Source organism: Coffea arabica, chromosome 9c (assembly GCF_036785885.1).
Source record: "Coffea arabica cultivar ET-39 chromosome 9c, Coffea Arabica ET-39 HiFi, whole genome shotgun sequence".
In the NCBI taxonomy this organism is placed as follows: Eukaryota; Viridiplantae; Streptophyta; class Magnoliopsida; order Gentianales; family Rubiaceae; genus Coffea; species Coffea arabica.
The window spans coordinates 40,417,517-40,435,507 of NC_092326.1; the positions used below are offsets into that span (position 1 = coordinate 40,417,517).

Genomic DNA, 17,991 nt, shown 5'->3' on the forward strand with positions numbered 1-17,991 from the left:
TATTGCATGTTAGTTCTAGTTCATTCCCAAAAGTGAATGCGACTAAATTTCAATTTACTAGTTATGGTTGCTGTCATGACTATGATTTTGGTAAATATGTATTTTACTATGACAAAAGAAAAAGTTACCACTTGAAGTGGGATAATAATGATAAGGACAAGAAAGTAAGAATTCTAAAGATAAATGTCCCGAAGTACATTTGACGAATCAAAATTATAATAGCATTTTTACATGACAAATTTCTTTAAATGCCCTAAAAGTGTATGATGATTGATTTAATTTATGATAGTAATTGATTTTTCTTTTTGAAGAAGAAATGGGTGTTAAATATTTGGGATCAAATGATTATGGTGGTGATATTTGTCCCATAAGAATTATGGCGATAATGATATGTGTCTCATTAATAAATGCTAATATATACACTATTTTCCAACAAAAGAGACAAACACAATCAGTGATAGTGTTTAAGTGATTGAAAACTCCAGAAGAGCCACTGCTATATTTCTCATTGTAGGAGAAAGATTTATGATAAATAAAGCACTACTTTTTACTATGTCTCGAAGAATTTATTAAATTTGAATATCCGTCGAAATGGATATCAAATTAAGACATTAAATGAGACAATAATAGTGATCATGTTTAGAAATCAAATGAGATAAAGGTTAATTATATCATAAAAATCATTCGAGAGAGAAGTGGTTATCGATATAGTTGTCTTCATTCTCATTTGATTTATAATCATCACCTGCAGTAAACCAGAAGTTTACTGATCCCAATGGATATATGATTTGGTAAAAGTGAGAATATTTGAGAGTCGACAAGTATTTATACATACTCCATTTATATTATATATGGCTCCAAAAGAAATTTAAAATTTATGTCGGGTATGAACTATGTGAGAACCCGTAAAACCCTAATTATTTTCTTAGGGTTTATTTCCCCTTAATTGCATGTTTTCTGCATTTTCTGGCGTAGAAATATTTTCTTAGTGAATTTTATGAGCAATTATAGTTTTAAGATGATTTTCCTAGCATTGGAGAAATTTTAGAAAATTAAGAGTAAATAGTGGACGTGGGACCCACTAGTGCGAAAAGTTCGGAAAAATTCGGCCAATAAGGTTAAGTTTTGGATACTGGAGTTAATTTATCGGGTGTTAAGAGATAAGTAGAGGATGTTATTTGGATTGGTATGAGGGGGAAACAAAGAGATAGAGATTCATTTATGAAGTGACAAGTGTCACCATTTGATTGGTTGGACACTATTCACTTTTTGACTTTTTTTACCAAGTGATTAAATATCTTAAAATTTCACAAAAATCACCATTTCTTCTCTCTCTCATGGCCGAACCTCTTGCAAGGAAAAGGAAGAAAACTTCTCCAAGTTTCAAGCTTCAAACTAGCTCAAATCTTCCAAGAAAATTACTTAAACTAGTTTCTACTCCATAAATTCCCTCTAATTGGTGCTAGTAAGTGATTTGGTGAAATTTTTTGAAGAAGCTAAGGTGTCCACAATCCCTCTCTCTCTTGATTTCTTGGTAAGTGTTGCTTGAACACCCTACTACCTCTAATAATGGTTATATGATGCTTAGAAGTGGCTTGAGTGTTTGAAAATGTGATTTATCTCTTGATTTGGCTTGTTTTGGTGAAGTTTTTATTTTATTGGGAATTTTTCTGGTTTAATATGATCTTGATGTTGGGGGCTTGTATGATGAATTGTAATGGTTGGAAATGACTCTAGTGAGTGTGAATTGTGGTTAAATGCAATCAATTTTGGATTTGGTGTGAAAAATGGAAAGTTAGGGTTCATAAAATCCCAATTCTGTCCGGTTTTAGATCACTGGGTTAGAGGCCGAATTAGACTTTGCTTAAAACATGAAAGTTGTAGGTATTGATGTGTTGGAGGTTCCTGTAAAATTTCAGGTCATTTGGATTAATGTAGAATGAGTTATGACGAAATTACTGTAGCTGTTCTGCTTTGGACAGAATGCAAAACTGCGATAGTAATTGGCCATTTTGACTGGTTTTGGTTTGGATTTTGAAGTTGGTGTCTTCTGATGAAATGTAGTTGGATGTCTTAGCTAACTTATGCCTTTGGAATTTCGGCATTTGGACTTGTATGGACTGAGATATACCGATTACAGTTTTCTGTGTTTTGCAAACCTGTTTTGGTGATTCTGGTTTAGTGTTTGGCATTTTTGACCTAGTTGGGCCAGGAACTGGATTGAGCGACCTTCTACATTGTTGTAGCTCTGTTTCATAGCTTCGAAACGGTGGGTCTTGCACCCCATTCGATAACCGTAGTGAAAGTGGTGTCATTACCGCATTATGAGGTCAAATACGTTTTTTTGTTAAGGCCTAAGTTAAAGCCATTTCTTAATTTCTGGTTACCTATAATGCTTATATATGCATATGAAACCTTATTGGGGTTGTGGTTGGCATTGGTTTATGACTCGTTATCGAGTCTCTTTTAGGGCTTGCTTTCATTTCGGTTGTTTCCTAGTTAATTTTTGTACTTGTACCACTTTGAGCCTAGTGAACGGCTTTTGGGAAATGAGATGAATTTTGTGTGAGATGTTGGGACTGATTTGAGGATAGAATGTAGCCTTAATGGCTGGAAAAGTAAGAGATTTAGGGGAAGTGCTGCCCGATTTTCTAGGCCGTTTGGTTCCTTTAATTTAGGTTTGCCTTTTGGTAGAATGAAAGGCTTTTGGGTTGTTTGCGCCTAGGTTTTCATGCTACCTTTTCGTTTCCAAGAAAATCATGTTTTGCACCCTTGCATTAGTATTTATTTGGCAAGGCGTACGACGTGTAGTCGAGCCTCACATGTGCATTCTGTTTACTCGATTCTGGAAGTAAAACCTTCAATTGGTTTATTTTGATTATTTTAGGGTTTCTTGGCGATTAAGGCCAATCTGAAGTGAAACTTTTTGAAGTTGAATCGGTGAGTGTACCACTCCCCTTCATTGTTGTTTAACTTGATTTTGCTCTGCAATCTGTTTATTTGTTCGAGACGAGGGTGTACTTTATCACACTCGTTCTCTAGTCTGATCATATGCCAATTTACTATGCAAAATTTGAATCTGTTATCTATGTCTGCATCTGTTCGGATTTCTATGACCTATGAGCTCAATCCTGTGGCTAAGTTATTCGAGTCGGGCCGGCAAGGGCCTGGACGATTAGATAACGAACCACGGTAGTCTGTTCGGGGATTTTGGGTATTGAGACCCTTGATTCCAGGTATATTCGAGTATTACCATTTCTGTTCGGTTACGGTGAGCGGGCCCGGTAAAGGGGTGTTTGGTGGACGGAATTCGGTGTAAAGGGGGATCTACGGACGCGTTGGTTCTTTATACGTTGACGGAGAGTCAACCGGTTTAGATCAAATACTGCGCTGGAAACTTGGCTCCTGAGAGCCACCCGTATCCTTCTGATTTGAATCATTGGTTCCTTTGCTTTATATCTGGCATGTGTACTTGATTTGCTAAACGTGAAATGCCATGATTTTAATGCTATCTGTTTGGTACCTCATTGAGCGCAAGCTCACCCCTTTCTGTTCCTTTTGTTTTCCTTACAGGAAAATAAACACTTTTGGTCTGGATTTGATAATCGGTTGCCGAACTGAGCTAGTTGGACATATCTTTTGTATAGCTCACTGTTTTAAAACCCTAAGTGTACTTTTGGGGGCGTTTTCTCTTTTGATTTGGCAAACCATGTGTATATATTAACTTTTGAAAACTTTTGTATGTCATTTTGATTTGTAAACGCTAAAGTTCAGATGTGAATGGTTGTTAGCTATTTCGGTTGGGTTCTGACGGGTCGGTTACTATTCATGGCCGACTCCGGATTTCATTTTTTTATTTTGGGTTATTTTACCATTTTGACCTGTTTACGCTCGTTTGTAAGTTCCGGATCGCTATAGATAGTTCTAGTCTGTATCGTTAGTCCTGGCGAGAGCTGGGCAGGCAGTCCGCTAACCCCTTTGGTTCGCCCTAGGGGAAAGTGGGGCTGTCACAAACTACCTTTTACGATTAAATATTATAAAATATTGATGAGTCATCTATTGAATGATTTATTTATTTTGACGAGTTACAATTCCCGACATTAGGGGGAGGAAAAGATCAATCAAAAGGAAAATCATCTGAAAATTTGAATTTTCTCGATCCTCATACAAAATAATGTGAACTAGAAGTTCAAGAAAATTTTCATTTGTAGAAAGTTGCAAATCAATTGTCAAATATATTTATTGATTCCAAAAGAGTCATAAAATCAACTATTCTTGCAGGAAATACTCTGGTTAAAATTGATATTCCTGAAGGACATGCACAAGTGCTGCAAATAAATTTAAGGCCGGCCTACCTAAATAAGGTATAAATTGATTTCAAATATCTCCGAAAATTAAATAAATGTCATGATAAAATTTAACCTCTTGAAGAGGTCGCTCCTGAAGACTCAACTCCTAAATAGAATGAAATAATAGAAAATTTAATTAGAATCTAATGAAATGTAACACTTGATATTATAGAAGTTGATGAGAATCATGAATCTAAATCGCTTGATGAATGTCGGTATAAAAATGATTGGTCAAAGCGAAAAAATGCGATCCAATCTGAATTGGATTTATTGGTTAAAAGAAAAAAGTTTTTGAACTTGTAGTCCAAACACTTGAAGGTGTAAGCCAATAGATTGTATGGATATTTGTGAGAAAAATGAAATTGTGAGATATACAGCAAGACTTGTAATCAAAAGATTTTCACAAAAGTTTGGATTTGATTATAATGAAACGTATTTACCTGTAGTGGATGCTATCACATTTAGATATCTTGTCAGTTTTGCAGTACATGAAAAATTAGATATGCGTCTAATAGATGTCGTTACTGCATATTTATATGAAAATCTTGAAAATGATATTTATATGAGAATCCCCGAAAGATTCAACATGACGGAAGCATGCAAATCAAATTCTAAAGATATTTGTTCTATTAAATTACAAAGGTCTTTGTATGAGTTCAAACAATTTAGATGTATGTGGAATAACCGTTTCAATGAATGTCTAATTAAAGAAGGTTATACCAATGATCCAATATGTCCATGTGTTTTTATCAAGAAAAATGGGTCAAATTTTGTAATAATTGCTGTATATGTTGATAATCTAAATTTGATTGGAACTCCTGAAAAGATTCAAAATAGTGTTGAATATTTGAAAGAATTTGAGATAAAAAATTTTGAAAAAACAAAATTCTGCATTGGTTTACAAATTGAGCATTTAAAAGGTGAAATTTTTGTCCATCTATATACTTAACTTTAAATATCACTTGCACAAAAAGGCTTGAACCGTGTTGAGATTTAAGCTTTAGTAGATGAGTTTAGCAGGGACTATTTCACTATTTGTTAAATGGTTGTTTCTCTATTCATTGTACGGAATATTAATATCTCGTTTGCTGCATACAAGATGATTAATGAGATACATATGTTGTGATTTATATATATGGCTTATATGCCTGTCCCTTAGTTATTGTTATTACTGGATTAGTGCAGCTGACAAAGTTAGCGATTTGCTTGTTTGGCTTCTCTCTATTTATTTGACCTTGCATTTGTTCATTGGAATTATTGTTGCTTAGAGATTGTTTAAACTCCAGGACTATTAGATAGTTGTTTTAGTTATGATAGCAGATTTAAAAGTTACCTTAATTGCATCAAATTTTAGAATGGATAGATGTAACGATAAATTAAATGCTAAAAATTAACTTTGAAATGAGAGAGGAAAAAAAGATATATGCATCATTATCTATTGAACAAAAAGAAAAAAATCCATGACAAATAACGTCAAACTTATAATAAGAGGACCATTAAGTAGTTGTTTTAGTTATGATAGCAGATTTAAAAGTTACCTTAATTGCATCAAATTTTATAATGGATAGATGTAACGATAAATTGAATGCTAAAAATTAACTTTGAAATGAGAGAGGAAAAAAAGATATATGCATCATTATGTATTGAACAAAAAGAAAAAAAATCCATGAGAAATAACGTCAAACTTATGATAAGTATAAAAAGGTGAAAAAATCACTAGATCTGCTTTTCAAACCATCATGAAAATAATGGTAAGTATATCTCATGCAAGAGATTTAGTTTAGAAAAATAGTTGATATCGATTAAATACCACCATCATATAATAGCACTATGCTATTTATAAAAGTATGGTGCTCTTTCTTCATAATTTTATTTTATTTTTTATAAATTTACTCATTTCACCACACAGGTTATCACTCCCGCGCTAAGCGCGGGTTTATCCCCTAGTATACACTATCAATACTAGTGCTTAACGCATACCCAATGTTCTAAAAAAAATGCATATCGAATGTATATGTAATCAAAAAATACATAATAGCTATGGCCATATATTTTGAATAAAATTTTTATTACTGAAGTAAACTTTAATCTTTTAAATAATTTTCATAAAATAAATTTATATTGATAATTATAATGTCTAGGTGTGGTTAAATAGTTAAAAGCAAACTTAAAATAATTTCTATTCCCTCCCTTTTCTAAAGAGTAAAACTCTCCCTCAACCCAAGGACCCTTATCCACTCCCCAGTCCTGCTCCAACACAAGCCTGAACACTCCGGGAGCCAAATGGCCAGTCTCCTCCTCCTCCCGACTCACCTCCCTTCAAATTTCTATGAATCTTCTTCTAATCCATTTCCACTTCCCCATAAAACCTCCGTCGTGTCTGCTTCGGTGTCATCATCACCAAAAAGAACGAGAAGAAAGAGGCAGCAGCAGCAGCGGCGGCAGCAATACATAGGAGAAGACGAGAATGGCTCCTCGGGAGCTCTAGTTTCCATCGCGTCCAGTGCCGAGAAGGTCCTCAGACTGGTGTTCATGGACGAACTAATGGAACGCGCTAGAAATGCCGACGTTTCTGGAGTTTCTGATGTTATTTATGATATGATTGCTGCTGGACTTAGTCCTGGACCTCGCTCTTTTCATGGATTGATTGTTTCTAATGTCCTCAACCGCGATGAAGAAGGCGCTGTAATTACCCTGCTTTTGATATTTATATATAGCTCTTGTTATATTATTGCACGTGCATTTTCCTAGTTGATGCTGGAGTTTTTGCGTTTAAGTGTTGCTTCACTATAGCTTGCCCATTAGGTACACTATGCTATTTTTTTGGCGATTATATATAATATATGTGTGTGTGTGTGTGTGTGATGTGTGAAGAAGTCAACGAAAAGAAATATTGGAGATTGATGATGCCTTGTCTGGGGGAAAATTTTTGGGGTCTTTGGAGATAATTGATTAGATTAAAGAGCAAGTATATTTACCTCTTCAAGAGTGGGTATTACTGGTTTATGGGAAACTAAGAGGGACTCCTTTTGGTTCAGGTGACAGATTAGTAAACGATTGTCGGATCGACTTTAAAGACTGTTTTGTATCATGTACATTAGTGTTAATTGCTGTTCTGCATCTAAATCGCAAGTTCCATTTGGTTAATGAACAAGCGCACTCGTTCAACTCTCTCATTGATTAATTGCCTAGAAAATTTCAATGCTTCATGGTTATGCAAATGTTAAATTTATATCTAGGCATGTTTATCTTGTATTGGTTTGTTTAATGTCAATGTACTTTCTCATCGGCTTGCATGGAACATCTCATTTGGCATTAGTGTTAGCAAAATGGTGTGTGTTGCTTACTCATAAGGAGGAGATGCACATCATGTAATATTATATGCCTATGTGAAGTTCACAAACTGCATACTGTATAGGGTAAGATGTAACTCATCAAATAGCTGTTACATTGCAGATGCACGCTCTTAGAAGGGAGTTGAGTGAAGGTCTACGGCCTCTTCATGAAACTTTTGTCGCTTTAGTTCGTTTGTTTGGTTCAAAAGGTTTATCTGCTAGAGGCTTAGAAATTCTGGCAGCCATGGAGAAATTGAACTTTGACATTAGGAAAGCCTGGCTAGTGCTTGTAGGTATAGTGTACTCAAGCCTGTGATACGGTTTGATGATTTCTTAATCATTCCTTTCTTTGTTTATTAAATTGAGTTGGTCCTGTTCCTTGGACCAGAGGAGCTCATTAGAAGCAATCATCTTGAAGATGCCAACAAAGTTTTCCTAAAGGGGGCAGAAGGTGGGCTAAGAGCTACTGATGAGCTATATGATCTCATAATCCAAGAAGACTGTAAAGTTGGAGATCATGAAAATGCACTGACGATAGCCTACGAAATGGAGTCAGCTGGCAGAATGGCAACCACTTTCCACTTCAATTGTCTATTAAGTGTGCAGGTAAGTCATTTGAAGCTGGTGGTGACCTTACTGGTGTTATTGTTTTAAGTGAATAAGTGGATTTTAAGGTAGCTGTCGGTGCAAAAGGTTATAAGTGTTGTAACAATGGAATTTGATGATGTCAAACTTTTTCAGACCAACAAAGTTTTATACCTTTGAGTTTCATTTAATAGACAACTTTTAATATATGTGCCTCCAGTGCATAGTGTTATATAACTGCAATTTGAAAACAAAGAAACTGATTGATACTAGGAATTTTTTCAAGAGTTATCTCTGTCTTGCATTGGTTGATGTTAGCCACTCAACACCATTTGATAAAAGCTAATTAACCAGATATCTAAGTCCAATAAATCATAATTACCCTTGAGTACCAATGTATATCTCTCTTTACAAGTGAAAAGTTCTACAAGAGTCTTCTAAAAATTATTGTGTCCTTTCCTGCTTCCATAACCGCCTTTGTCTGCAGTAATTGTTCTCATCATACTGTAGGTAATAGCTGATCCTGAAGTACTTTTATCTCCTGAAATAACATCCACTAACTCAGTTTTCTTTACCTATATATCCTGGTTTAGAGACATTAAAGTTTTTTGATGTACTCTACCATAATGGCACCGTTCAGCTTCTGATACTTATTTTTGCAATCTGAAATTCTCAGTCATGATTGAGGACATTATTCCTTTTTCTTTGTCCTTTAGGTTCTCTTGTAATAGAATCTCAAGATTGTTTTGTGATGCATCACTTTCACGACTCATTTTCTGTAATTTAATATCTCAAGTTCTTGCAAGTTACAATTGCTTCTTCTTCTCTGACACCAATTCTAGCTGAGGAAGAGACTCCTTACTTTAGCTAAAATATGTTTCATTGTGTCTTGTCTTGCTTCTCTTATTGGTCTTTTCACAAGGAACTGAACTTGAATTGGGGTGGATGATTTAAAATATTGGAGAGAGTTCTCTATCCATTTTATGCTGTGGAAGTTTCCAAATATTCCACTTGAATTGGGGTGCATGATTTAAAATATTGGAGAGAGTTCTCTTTCCATGTTATATTGTGGAAGTTTCCAAATATTCTACTTAAGTGAAATTCCTTATTTTTTTTTGGCTAGGCTACCTGTGGGATACCTGAAATTGCTTTTTCTACATTTGAGAATATGGAATATGGAGAAGGTCTGTTGTTTCTTTCCTTGTCAAATTTGTATGAGATCATTCTTTTCCACTTGTGATTCTTTAGCTGTCAATGATTTTTTGTTGTTCAGAACTTTTTGCTTCTGTTACATGTTATATTATGTACGTCTGCATGATTTTTAGGTAATTCAGGCATTAAAGGTATTCTTCTGGGTTCTTCTCGTTGTGTAGCAGAAATTGGACTTGCTATTTCGCTTTCCAACAGAGATGATAAGCATCTCTTCTTAACAGTTGTAAATGTTTGTAATCACCTGATGAAAAATCTGCAAGTTTCTTTCTGCAGATGTCTGAGTAAAAGCCTGACTGTTGCTGTGCCTTGTTCTTCACAATGACATCTTTCCAAAAATAAAAAAGATCAGTTTTATTATAGATAAGCTTTTTGTGGCTATGAAAACAGTTATTCTTCTAATTGAGCCCCCTTTAATAATTTTCATCTAGTTGTAGGATATAAGCTCAGCATTTGCTTGATAATTTAGGTTTCTGAAACCTCAGAGTAAGTCCTATTTGTATTCTCCCACACAAATTTATGATTTGTAAAGAAATTTTGCTGCAAAGCTGGCTTCCAAAGCTTTAGTGGTCTTGAAGTGTACCAGATCATATGACCTAGAAAATGGCTAGAGAGTGGGTCCCATACCCTCTTCCTTCCTTACTGTGGTCCTAAATTTGTCGTAAAAACTTAACCCGTAACTGCTGTTAAAAGATTCGACGAAATTTCTCGAGTGAGTTTGATCTGATGGCTAATAAGCATTCAATCATCAACATCTGGCATGGCCCCTGTCCTGCGAAGGGTCAATGGACAAGGTGTCAGTAACTACTTTCTTGATGTATTCTATTCTGACGTGTGACTGTACAGTTGTTGGGCAAGTGAAAACTTTCTGCAGTTGTATATCATTGTCATAATTGAGTGGAATCACTGGCTGTGTTTCTTGGTCACTATCAATCCTAGTTCTCTCATTATTCTAAAGCATTTGTTGAATGACTTTCTACCTTTGGTTGGCAGATTACATGAAACCTGATACGGAAACATATAATTGGGTGATCCAAGCATATACAAGAGCTGACTCTTATGATAGGTAACTTCTAAAGGACTGAACTACTTTTTTTTGGGTGATTTATTCATCTGGTTTGTCTTCTGCACCAATTTCCTTTGAATCGTTTGATGATTGTCTAGTATTTAGAAGTTCTATGACCTTGTATTTAGTAAATTGTTCTACCTGTGTTGCTTTGGAGCATAATTTTCAGTTCGTTAAAACTATTGCACTTACAACGTGGGGTTTGCCACAATCTTTAGTCGTATGGACATCCTTCAGCCTGGGTGCCTTTGTCATCTTTTTAGATTCTTCAAATAAAAAATAGAAGCATGAAAAACCATATTTGTGTAACATGTTTCAATTTCCTTCACTCCGTGAAAAGCCTACTCACTACCAATATGATCAAATCTGTACATAGAGGAAGGCCCAGAGCTTTTGTGATTAAGATCTTTTTCCAGATCTGGCATCATCGTTCTGATGCCTAGCTCGTTTGCATTTTTTATGCTTTTGTCTGCCAAGTCTATATTTGTGCTATACTCTTTTGCTTTGGATTTCGAAGTTAACGATCAAATTGTTGAGCCTTATCCTTGGCATGTTTGTTTTTTTTTTTCCCACATGCCACACACTTTTTTCTTCCAGCTGAATGCATACGAGAACTTTGCATGTTAGTGAAAAATTGTGGTAAACTCTAGTGATCAAAGATATCTGAAGCTTTTCTTTATCCTGTATTAGTGTAGAATTAAGGTACTGTAATTTGACCTTGGATGTAGGGTACAAGATGTTGCAGAGTTACTTGGCATGATGGTTGAGGACCACAAACGTTTACAACCCAACGTGAGAACCTATGCGTAAGAAAATCTTTTTTTTTTTTATCCTTGTTACTATTGGGTAGAGATACTGTTGTTCATTGGAATGACCCATCCATATTGCTATCAGTACAATCTTTGGAGATCTTTTTGATGTTCTCTTATCGATTATTTAAGAGCTCGTAGCAGGTGGCAAAACAATAATGTGCATAAATTTTCTGGAGAACTCTTCCAATTAGTACTCTTCATAATCATGAACCAGTATCACCTTCTATGATCGGGACTTAATTTCCTATACTGCAGTGTCAATAGCAGTAAAAGATGTTTGCTTGAAATTGAACTTGAGATGTGTGATGAGCATGACACTGGAACTTAAGCATAGAAAGAGTTATAAACGTAGGGTAATAGGTGAACTAATGACAAGTCAGCTCCAGGTTTATAAAAGGCAATTAAGACCCATTTAGTGAAATGTTGATTGCCTTGTAAGTAGTGTTTGAGCGTGTATTTAGCTAATGCTAGGAAGTTTGCTGCCCAACATGAATATGAGCATAATCCTATGAGCTAATGGATCAACTTTCATACTTACCACATCAAAATTTTCTGGCTAGTGCCCTAATTATTGAAATGATGTAGTGCAAGCAGGTAGCAAGATACCACTAGTGGATTTAATAGGCAGATTTGGTTGTAGTGATAAATAACTTGTGCATTTATAATGCAAGAAATAATTACTTTAGGATATCAACATTAATATTGATACTTGATTCATTTGCAATTGCATCGGTTATAAGTTAGGTAGGCTGCCTTCCTATAACCCCTCCAACTGAATTGCAGATGACTTTGTCAATAATAGTTTGGTAACATGATAAGCGCTTATTCAGGTTGTTGGTTGAATGCTTTACAAAATATTGTGTTGTGCGAGAAGCAATTCGACATTTTCGTGCTCTCAAGAACTTTGAAGGCGGAACCAAAGTTCTGCATAATGATGGCAACTATGGGGATCCTCTATCTTTGTATCTTCGAGCCTTATGTAGAGAAGGCATGTTTTTCTTGTTTGCTTTCTTCTTTTCCATCTCATATTGCTATTCTCTCTCTTCAAGAAAGATGAGTTCTTTGTTCCTTCTCACATTTAGACTTTTGTCTATTTTTAGCCAAATATTGTTGAATATCATGATGTCTCATGGTCTTCAATTAAGAAATTTGAGTCGGTAACTTTATTTTTACTTCAGGAAGAATAGTTGAGCTACTAGAGGCCCTAGAAGCTATGGAAAAAGATAACGTGCCAATCCCACCTAGGGCTATGATCCTGAGCAGAAAATACCGCACGCTAGTTAGCTCGTGGATTGAACCTTTGCAAGAAGAAGCTGAACTTGGATATGAGATTGATTACATAGCCAGGTTTACATTTCTGTACTGTTTTTCATCAGTCTTTGTGCTCATGTAGAAGATTAGAGGTATATTTTCCACTAAAATATTCCTATTGAGCTTTCAAGAGAATTTAGTTTAAGATCTCAATTCTATGTTGCCCTCATTCTTGATTTCAACTCTTTTTGCTGTGAAATATCAACTTAATGCTTACTTTTGATAAGTAGCAAAATTATTTTAAATTAGACTTTAGTTTCTGTAGTTTCATTTTTGTTGATAGCTTTTGAGAACTGGTATAGTCGTACAGATCCTTAACTGCAGAATTGGACGACAAAATGATTGCATTCTGTAGATTTTTTTTGTTTTGTGTGTCGATTTTGGCATATCTCTTATTAGTCATGGCTGATAATGTCAGCAATACTTTCAATTGCAACCTAAGCTCAACCAGTTGATGGGTTAGAAAAAAGTACATGAGACAATTTGGTGACTCACGAAGCTTAAAAAATATGCTTCTTCTGAGATTTACTGTCATGGTAAATGATTGAGTTCAGAGGTGATAGTGTCTGCTCCATGTGTCAGAAGTCAGAAGTTCTGCAAGTGGGTATGGCTTTTTATAGCTGGACCTTGAGATGGGAGAGCAATGAATCATAGTAAATCCTGAGGCCTTCTGGTTCTGTTTAAGCTAAACAAGAAGTTTGTCAAAGAATTCTTCAACTTTGTGTTGACTATCCAATAAGGACAGTGATAAATTTTATAAATCTTTCTGACATTTAATAATGATTCTGCCATCAATATGGGACAGACCCAAAGTGGGGAATGTACCAAGGAAATCCTTCAACTGACCTTTTGGTTGCGGACGTACTCTCTCTCATTTGCAATCAGAATTCTAGTTAATGTTCGTCACATAATTTACTAATATCATCTGTTTTATTAAACAGGAGCATCTTACTTGATTTACTGGGAGATTTTTCCATTACATTACTATGTCAAACATGTATGCATGGTCAACAATATGAATAAAAGGAAAAGTGGCTAAAACTAAGAATCTGAGCTCCTTTTAATCTTCTCCTTTTTGGGTGGGATGCGAGAGTGTGTTATTTTGTACTTTTCATCATTATATTTGTGTTATTGTAGAACCTTCAGCCATCAAATGTGCAATCTGAATGAGCTTTCTTGAACCAAAAATTTACCCTGAAAGTTTAAGAAATGCTCCTTTTGTTTTTAATTCATATCATATACTATATAGTGCAAATTAAAGTGAAATCTGTAGTACTGATTATTTAATACTCATAATCTTATCCTTTTCTTAATGATTCTAATGCAAATTAGCCACATCAGCCCTTGTCTGCTTTTGATCGTGGATACTTTTAAGCAAATCTGTATCTCAAACTGGTTGTTCATCACAGTGAAACATGCATAATTGAAGCCAAAAAAAAAATCCTTTCATCGTTTTTCAGAGACGATCTTCATAGTTGGTTTCAGATGATTTTTGAAAATTTGAAATCTCCAGATTGTGCTTTTGTGGCCAAAGATATATCTTCAAACTATTGACACTTCCTTTTTGAGGATGATTTGGTGACATTTTCCAAATGCCTATTTGGTAATTTTATGAGTTAAGATATTCCTGTTCTGCCAACAACTGTGATTTCGAATGGATTTATTTCTTTTTCCTTATTTATTTGGGTGGTTGTTCTTTCTTTGGCTCTTGCCTATTCTAGTTGAGGTTATATAAGGTTGGCTTTGCAATCAGGTATATTGCAGAAGGTGGGTTAACAGGTGAACGGAAGCGATGGGTCCCCCGAAGAGGGAAAACTCCTTTGGACCCTGATGCTGACGGATTTATTTATTCAAACCCTATGGAAACCTCCTTCAAACAAAGGTGTCTGGAGGAGTGGAAGATCCATCATCGAAAACTTTTAAAAACCTTACACAATGAAGGACCAGCAGTGTTAGGGAATGTATCTGAAGCAGAATATATCAGAGTTGAGGAGAGACTGAAGAAAATTATTAAAGGTCCTGAACAAAATGCCTTGAAACCAAAAGCAGCCAGTAAAATGTTAGTATCAGAGCTAAAGGAAGAGCTTGAAGCACAAGATCTGCCAACTGATGGAACTAGAAATGTACTCTACCAGCGTGTACAAAAAGCAAGAAGAATAAATCGTTCTAGGGGTCGACCACTTTGGGTGCCTCCTGTCGAAGAAGAAGAAGAAGAGGTGATCTGATCTTACTAAGTTGATTCTGTTTTTAGAATCCGTCTTTTTGTGATGTTGATACGTGTATCCCTCTTTGTATGTAGCAGAAATCAGTATTGAGTTTGTTGAAAGCGGCTAAATCAGTGATACTTTGTTAATGAACTAAAAGTCTGTGATTTGACAGGTTGATGAAGAGTTGGATAAGCTGATCTCACGGATCAAGTTGGAAGAAGGTAATACAGAATTCTGGAAGCGTCGTTTTCTTGGGGAGGGATTAAACGAAAATCATATCAAGTCCATGGAGGAGAACAGTTCAGAAATTATTGATGTCGCGGATGAAGGCGATGTTGTTGATGATGTTGCAAAAGAGAATGAAGATGATGAGGCAGATGATGAGGAGGAAGAAGTGGAACAAAGTGAAAGCCAGGAAGTGGTTGACCAAGTGAAGGAAAAAGAAGTTGAAGTGGTGAAACCACTTCAAATGATTGGTGTGCAATTGCTGAAAGACTCAGATCAGACAACTAGCTCATCAAGAAAATCAAGGAGAAAGACTTCTCGAGTATCAGTTGAGGTATAAATAACTTCAGTGCTTTTCTCATTTCTTTGACTTTTAACTACGATTCTAAAATATTCTAATTCCCATTCATAGGTCATTAATAAAGTGAAGAGTGACTAAAATGAAAGTTTGCACAAAGAAACTTGTGAATGACTCTTGTTTTTTGTGGCTTTTAACCAAAAACTCATGTGTAAAAAGAAAAGTATTTGCTAGATCAGGATGTTTGTTTGTTATCGTGTGATTACTCAAGACTCTGGCCTTCAAATTTGAAGATCCTTAGTAACTGTATTTTATGAATGCAGAACGATGACGATGAAGACTGGTTTCCTCTAGACATACATGAAGCATTTAAGGAGATGAGGAATAGGAGAGTATTTGATGTATCAGATATGTATACCATTGCTGATGTTTGGGGTTGGACATGGGAAAAAGAACTGAAGAACAAAGCTCCTCGAAGATGGTCACAAGAGTGGGAAGTTGAATTGGCAGTTAAAATAATGACTAAAGTATGCTTCGTGTCCAAGATTATTTGCTCGCCATGTGCTAGGCCAATTTCCTTTTGTTAGATCGTGGCAATCTAAAAATTTTTATCAGAAAAAAAAAGAAGGCCATGCATAATGTAGTGAACATTGTAATATTACTAAAAGAATTTGAGATGTTCTTGTGTGCGTGTTTTTGTGTGTGTGTGGGTCCTGTCATGGAAACCAAAAATATCATGTTAAGTTGGTTGTTTCCATACATCTTTTCAAGTTCCATTATTAATACTTGATATATAGCAGTGCTCTGTGCGTGCTATATTTATCTTTTCCAGTTTGTTCCCACTTTGCTGATGCATGAGCGTGTTAATACTTGTATTTCAGGTTATAGAACTGGGTGGGACACCGACTATCGGGGATTGTGCTATGATCTTGCGTGCTGCTATACGAGCTCCCATGCCTTCAGCATTCTTGAAAATGTTGCAGGCAACACACAACCTGGGTTATTTTTTTGGCAGGTAAACTGGTTTAGATAAATGTTGTTCACCTGCTCATTGCCTCGTTGAAATGACAAATAACCTATTGGTTTTGGATACACCTGGAACTTTTGAACAAGCACGTGATATCTTCTTTGCAATGATACTAGAAACATCTATTTGTTATCAGTTGCTACAAATTCCTTTGCCATCCTCCCCTTGACAGCTACTATCTCCCAAACAAGCATCTGATTATCATCTTAGCAATGATTACAAAAAAACAAAAAAAATCAACTGTTATCAGCAGCTACAATTTCCTTTATCCATCCTCCCCTTGATGCTTCTGGCTGGTGACCCAACTGCTGCTATTTTTACTTCCTCCAGTACTTCTGCCCAAAGAGCATGAACTGCATATTTGAGGATCTGATAGTATGAGCTGCATCTTATCATGCTGCGCAGCCATATTATAGCTTACAGATAAAAGTGAAAGGGACTGAGTAGCCATGGAGTATTGCTAGCGTGATCAAACAAAATTGTTTGCTCTGTCATGTCCTGTGCCTTCTCAGCTGAATGTGTCGCCTGAATGTTGTTATCATTCACTTGCCTTATTCTTGTGCTCCATGTGGCTGTGAATTACCAGTTTTTTAGTAGAGGATTAGATATCAGTATTCATGTTTAACTTGCAGCTTTTTTTTTTCAGCCCCTTGTATGATGAAATCATCTCCTTGTGTCTTGATCTCGGGGAACTTGACGCAGCTGTTGCCATTGTGGCAGACTTGGAGACCACTGGAATTAAGGTCCCAGATGAAACCCTGGATAGGGTTATTTCTACAAGACAAATGAAAGACATTCCTTCTGATAACGCAGCCCAGTAGTAATAATCTTTTATCTTCCTTTCGTACAGTCGGATTATCCCTTTGTCATTATAAGGTGCACTCTTCAGGAGGGATAAAAGAGATTGATTGGACCCATTTTTGACTTGAATGCATTCTGAGGATCCGCAATTTTGACGCTTTTGTATATAATGAACTGGCACAATATACGCGGACTAATGGATTTATTCTATCGGTAATAGGTTGAGTACCTGATCCCTTGAATCAAGTTCCACCGTGTTTGCATTGCCGTTGAGTATTTTCATTACATTCAGTACCTTTTGTAAATAAAGAATTTTGTCACTCAGGCCCCTTCTTCTGATGAGGTTGCAAAATAACTTGGAAAAATGGATTTAAAGGATTCATTTCTTTTCATGTTGTTTGTGGATTTGTACTTGATGAATTTCCGTATGAATAGAAAGGCTGGTACCAAGGATTATTTTTGGAAAATGAAATCAAGCATAGGTGCTATTGTTAGCTCAGCGGATGTGAATATATTGCCTGTGCAGTGGAAGAGAGAAAATTATCCTTTGGTTCTTGCACTTTTTGTTATACTTCGTTCTTGGAAATAAAAGTTAGAAGTTAGATGATGTAGATGATTTTTTGATCCTTGATTTTTTTGACATTCCTAATGCATGACATGATTGGAGCAAAATTAGTAACCTTGATAAGTTATGAACAAGAGCAGAAATTTGCTAACCTCCATCTGACCCCACCAATAACCCTTCACTTTTAGGCAAATGAAAACC

The 17,991-nt window shown here is 35.7% G+C and overlaps 1 protein-coding gene and 1 long non-coding RNA gene across 3 annotated transcripts; both read left to right on the forward strand.

Moving 5' to 3' along the window:
• The first annotated feature begins 1,347 nt into the window (after positions 1-1,347).
• LOC140014052 (uncharacterized) lies at positions 1,348-3,794 on the forward strand. The gene is made up of 3 exons (XR_011820929.1): positions 1,348-1,534; positions 2,888-2,940; positions 3,574-3,794. It is a non-coding gene; the product is annotated as an uncharacterized lncRNA (long non-coding RNA).
• Positions 3,795-6,563: 2,769 nt separating this feature from the next.
• On the forward strand, positions 6,564-17,549 carry LOC140014298 (uncharacterized). 2 transcript variants are annotated; one of them, XM_072064875.1, is made up of 13 exons: positions 6,564-7,034; positions 7,806-7,977; positions 8,073-8,290; positions 9,393-9,453; positions 10,472-10,544; positions 11,273-11,350; positions 12,187-12,348; positions 12,539-12,703; positions 14,421-14,883; positions 15,047-15,433; positions 15,721-15,924; positions 16,279-16,412; positions 17,071-17,549. In XM_072064875.1, exons 1-13 carry the CDS (start codon positions 6,633-6,635, stop codon positions 17,243-17,245), a joined length of 2,694 nt encoding a protein of 897 aa, XP_071920976.1. In that variant the 5' UTR covers positions 6,564-6,632; the 3' UTR covers positions 17,246-17,549. The 2 variants fall into 2 exon arrangements, with proteins under 2 accessions (XP_071920976.1, XP_071920977.1); XM_072064876.1 differs by lacking the exons at positions 12,187-12,348; positions 12,539-12,703 and having other exon boundaries at positions 6,565-7,034.
• The last annotated feature ends 442 nt before the right edge of the window (positions 17,550-17,991 follow it).

Bases quoted from the DNA above. Each gene is read 5' to 3' on its own strand.
- LOC140014298 (XM_072064875.1), top strand. From the start codon at position 6,633: ATGGCCAGTCTCCTCCTCCTCCCGACTCACCTCCCTTCAAATTTCTAT. The intron at 7,035-7,805 runs GTAATTACCCTG...GTTACATTGCAG, and splicing joins ACCGCGATGAAGAAGGCGCT to ATGCACGCTCTTAGAAGGGA. The intron at 7,978-8,072 runs GTATAGTGTACT...TCCTTGGACCAG, and splicing joins AGCCTGGCTAGTGCTTGTAG to AGGAGCTCATTAGAAGCAAT.